The 5000-nt window shown below is 33.4% G+C and overlaps 1 protein-coding gene across 3 annotated transcripts in view; it reads right to left on the bottom strand.

The window, feature by feature from the left end:
- Positions 1-5000, bottom strand: part of mahj (LisH and WD40 domain-containing protein mahjong) — a 17645-nt gene that overhangs the window by 3302 nt on the left and 9343 nt on the right. For all 3 annotated transcript variants that reach the window (XM_043009329.2, XM_043009330.2, XM_043009331.2), the window contains exons 9-20: positions 4524-4690; positions 4153-4285; positions 3867-3995; positions 3584-3709; positions 3142-3295; positions 2819-2967; positions 2358-2567; positions 2031-2221; positions 1650-1925; positions 1243-1447; positions 620-688; positions 386-522 (exon numbers count right to left, since the gene is read on the bottom strand). In XM_043009329.2, the coding sequence (XP_042865263.1) occupies positions 386-522; positions 620-688; positions 1243-1447; positions 1650-1925; positions 2031-2221; positions 2358-2567; positions 2819-2967; positions 3142-3295; positions 3584-3709; positions 3867-3995; positions 4153-4285; positions 4524-4690 (1946 nt within the window). The remainder of the gene's footprint in view (positions 1-385; positions 523-619; positions 689-1242; positions 1448-1649; positions 1926-2030; positions 2222-2357; positions 2568-2818; positions 2968-3141; positions 3296-3583; positions 3710-3866; positions 3996-4152; positions 4286-4523; positions 4691-5000) is intronic.

Raw genomic sequence — 5000 nt, 5'->3', positions numbered from 1 at the left:
AAAACATATGGTATACTTAGAGAAGCTCAAATTAATTATGAACATTATGATAATCACACAATCAAACAGTTATACATTCAATTCAACATTGCATTAAAATTTTTATGTATAATTGATAACCATTGAATCAGGTCCCTAGTGAATGAGAAACTTGCCTGATTCTGTATGTTTACATTAACACAAAATGCAGTTTAAAACACAAATTACATATAAAGGTTATCAAGCAAGCACAGATTTACATCTAATTATATTCACTTCCAAACCAACTCCTAATCAAAAGAGGATTTTTTGCCTTACTGATTTTATAACTTCAGCATGGGAACTACAATAAAGACAGCAAACACAAAATCTTGAATAGTAAAACTGAATTGTATATTACACCTACTTTAGGTCAAAGAGGTCACTAATGCTCCAAAGGGATGTCTCATGGACTGCTGTACATGATGTTAAAAGCATTGACCCTGTGCCATGCTGAACTAGACTTGAAACTGCCCCCTGATGAACTGTGTACACTCCTTCCTCCTACAAAGAAAAAAAATGAATTATGAGTATGCCACCAAAAAAGAATAACTTCACATTTATTACTGATCAGCTAAAACAAGCAAGACACAACACTTACATTTCCACTTTTACTGAATAATCTGACTTCTCCTCGAGTTGTTCCTACAATGATAAACTGGTCATCAGGCTGGAAAAAAAGAGACAAAATCAACTATGAAATTGTTTCCAAACCAAATACATAGCATTAGACCCTAAAAATGAAACAAATTCATGCAACCTCTATGATAGGTCTACTTTCAGTGCACCATTCCCACTACATATGTTTCCTCTGGGAAACCAAAGCATAATAACTCAAGTATATAATTTTGATGTTTAGTGTATATGACGATAGGTCAGCTCTGCATGTGACTCCATCTCTATGTGTGGTGTGATGACTTGTTTATAAATTTTGGATTCATAGTGAATGAGCTAGCAAAAATAAGTTGGGTGAAAATACAGGGATTAAACCACGCTAGAGTAGTCACCACACTTTAATGAACTATAGTTTAAACTCTAGGTCCCTGGTTTTACTGTATCCTGAAGGACTTTCAATTTGTTTCTTTTTATGTGTATAAATAGTATGAATTTAATCAACCTAGCAAAGTAAATACACTTGTGTAATTCTTTTATATTTACCATAAAAATAATCATACAATACAATTTTCATACAATATAAACAGAGAAGGGGTAAGTAATACTTACAGAAAACTCGCAACATAAAAAGATATCATCATCTTCGCTTGGCCTAAAAGTCTGTGTTGGTCGATATCTACTGTAGATGAATTTGCGGTTATTGGATGAACCTTCTAAGCCAGTGAAGGGTACGTTATATGGTCTTTTGGCGTAACGCATAGTGAAATTGGTTGGTGGGGCACGCAAAGATCTTGGTTCTGGACATCTATGTGGCCTGTAAGTTAAAATTCACATTTTTATCAATATTCAAATAATACTGTAAAATTATGTAAAATACTAATCATTTGTTGGATATTATACATATACAGTTATTATAAAACATTAAAAATAATGTGATAAATATGCAGCATATACCAGCCTATTAGAATTCAGTTGTAAAAGCACAATGACACAATATTTTTCTTAAAATCACTTACTGAAACAGGTCAAAAGTTGGACATGTAACAACTGGATTCTTGCAAAGTGCATGTTGGTTCATCAGATATTCAGTAACAATTCTGTCCAAGGTTATGGTAGGTTCATTTGACAATCCTGTGTTCATCACTATTGGGGAAGCTAGAGGATTATTTGTTATACTTGCGATACTGCTTTGACTATTTGGTACAGAAGGCATTTCACTTTTGCTGAAGTGACATATACTACTGGCAGATGTTGCTGTTGAGTTTGCAATTCTATTCTCTCTCTTGTTTGACCTGAAAAAGACAAATTTACTTCAATACACTCCCACTAAAAATCAGATTATCTCATCCCAAATTCAACAACAATGAGCACATATAAAAGTAAATAAAAAAGCTTACCTGTTAATCTTAATATGTAATGGAATTGGACTAGACGCATTGGCAACATTTGATGGACTGGCCACAGGTGGAGGAGAAGGTGTTGAGGGAGGTACTGTCCCTATAGAGGCTGTGCTACTAGAAGTTGAGGCACTTTTACACAAAGCTGAATTGAAAAGATGCCTTGTTGGACCACTCCCTAGCAGCCGATGCTGTTTGTGAGAAAACAAATGAGTTGACAAGAATTCGCAAGTAATAAATACATTGTAATTTCTATTTATAACACTGCAAAAAAATGAAAATAAGACTTGTTATTTGCACACAGTGAAAAGCAGACAAAATTTATACCGCTCTAGATGATGGAGGTGGAGTAACCATGTTTCTCGAGGGAGGGCCCATGGGTGTGTGGGGTATGATGGCTGGTATAGGGGGAAGATGAGCTGCTTGTTGCAGTGCTGTTGCTACAGATTCGTAACCTTCATTGACCAAGTGGGACTGGATTAGCTGCAGTAACTGTTTCTTATTGTAGTTAATTCTTGTTTGTGCCACAACATCTGCCTGTAAAAATAAATAATCCATTAAATGTTTACTAAAAAATCATATAACAATTACTCACATAAAGAAACCAATATCAAATAAGAATACACATTCACAGAAAAATTTGCCTGTTTGAGGAGCCTTAGAAAAAACATTACCTGAAAACCATTTTCTGAAGAGGAGGAATTGGAGGAGTAGGAGGTGAAAGAAAGAGAAGAGGAAGAAACTGTGCTACTGCAAGTGATTAAAGAAATTACAATTTACAAACTTACCCTATGTATACTCTGCATGGACACATCTGTTGAAGCATCACCTTCATGCTTAGCATGGCCTGAGACAGCCTTTATGAGTTCCAGGGCATGCCGTTGGAATTTCACATGTTCCATTCTTTTGTCTTGTAGAATTGGTTCCTTCATCAACACTTGAAAAATAAATATAATAAATTAGAACTTTTACATGAAAAAATAGTATACTGGATACTTGTCACATATTTGTTTAATAGTTCAATATCCTGATACTTCTCTCCACCCAGTAATAGAGACAACTAATTCAACATCTAACAGCAAACAGTACCCAAGTGTTCAAATTTACTTACACTGTAGTTGTCCAGATGTGAAGATGGGTAGTTTGCTCATGATCTGACGTGCTGTGTCATTCCTAGAAAGTCCAACTAAAGCTCGACAAGCAAGGCCTCTAATGCAATCTGCATCTGTGATTGGCATCTTCTTATGCAGTACATTTAACAAGTACTGTAATATTCAAAAGAATTTTTTTTCTTTTAGTAGTTGTACACACTGTATATAAAAAGATATGATGGTAAAGGTAAAGACTGGGCTAGTAATTGATAATACCAAATCAACAACATGAATTTCTATGGGTCATTTGCTGCAAGACATACTATCATCATAATATCATAACACTGGCATAATACCAGAAAATTCAATATCAATAAAAATAATTTTTCTTAAGATAAACTGGACAAAAACAATGGCATTTATAATATGTACAAAATGCATATTCTAAAAGTCTTCACTTACCATGATACCATTACTAGTTCTCACACAGTCCCATGACTTGTTGATAACATCCTCCCCAATGGCAGACTTCTTTTTACTGCCTCCAGGAGTAGAGGAAGTGCTATATCTTACTAAACTGTTTCCAGGCTAGGGGATGAAACATAGATTAATAGTTTAGCAGTGCAATAAATGTACATAGTCACAATTCCATGACCTTCTACATTGACACATTACAAATTAATCTGCCCATCTTCAACTATTACCTCATTAACAGAGGACTGTGAAATTACAAACAGATACTTACCCTATGGATGGGTGCACAAAGGCAGTTAATAAGAACATTCAAGGCAGCTTTTTGCACCTCTGGTGATGTAGTCATTGACTGAGCATTCTCATGGATGCAAGCAACTAGAATGGCATAACCTGGCACTTCCTGAAATTATAGGGTTACAGTGTTTTCTTGAATGAAAAACATCCTACCTATATATACAAAGAACTAAATATTTTCACCTTTTTGTAATTACATCTGTGGAGCGTGCAACTCTTAAATCTAAAATAAAATTGATCTCAATCATAATTCCATTCCCTACCTGTGGGTCAAGTGTCTGCAGTAGGTCATCCCCAGCAGGAATGGTCAGTTTGTCGCACAAGGCTGCCTGGATGGTTGGCATTACACTGCACACATAAAGTGTGTCAAGGGCAAACACAGCAGTCTCTGTTCGGCTATTGAGGAAAAAAGAAAGAAAGGAAAAAAAAAGTGCTTAGTACAGACATTCCTATTCCTAAATTGTTATCACTTCAAAAAACTTTCTGGTGATAGTGCAAAATTATAAAAGGGAAATCTGCTCAACCATGTAGGTGAAATAAAAGGAATATACTCTTTAAAATAACTTCCAATATTATAATTGGAACATGATTCTTATCCAGCACATGTAATAACATAAGAATTCTATATAGTTACTTTGGACTGTAGGATTCATTTAAAACCATTGCAACAAGCTGTAAAAAGAGTTGCAGGCCTTTCAATGCAACAAACTGTTCAACTGGTTTCCAACGAGCTCGATAAGGAAGATATTCCAGTAGATGTTCAACATTCCTCTCAATCATTTCTGGTGTCACATTCACAGCCTGCAAAAACAGATATGATTAGATCACAAAGCAGAATTAGCACAGTTATTTTATTTCTTACAAAGTGTGTGTATGTACATATACAAACATTATATATATATATATATATTATATATATATATATATATATATATATATATTATATATATATATATATATATATATATATATATATATATATATATATATATATATATATATATATATATATATATATATATATATAATATATATATATAAATATATATATATATATATATATATATATATATATAATATATATATATATATATATATATATAATATATAT

This window comes from Penaeus japonicus, unplaced genomic scaffold (assembly GCF_977035675.1).
Source record: "Penaeus japonicus unplaced genomic scaffold, GWHDUDI00000001_assembly GWHDUDI00000022, whole genome shotgun sequence".
NCBI classification, from domain to species: domain Eukaryota; kingdom Metazoa; phylum Arthropoda; class Malacostraca; order Decapoda; family Penaeidae; genus Penaeus; species Penaeus japonicus.
The sequence above is the reverse complement of the archived record's forward strand: the minus strand, read 5'-3'. Positions and strand labels throughout refer to the sequence as shown.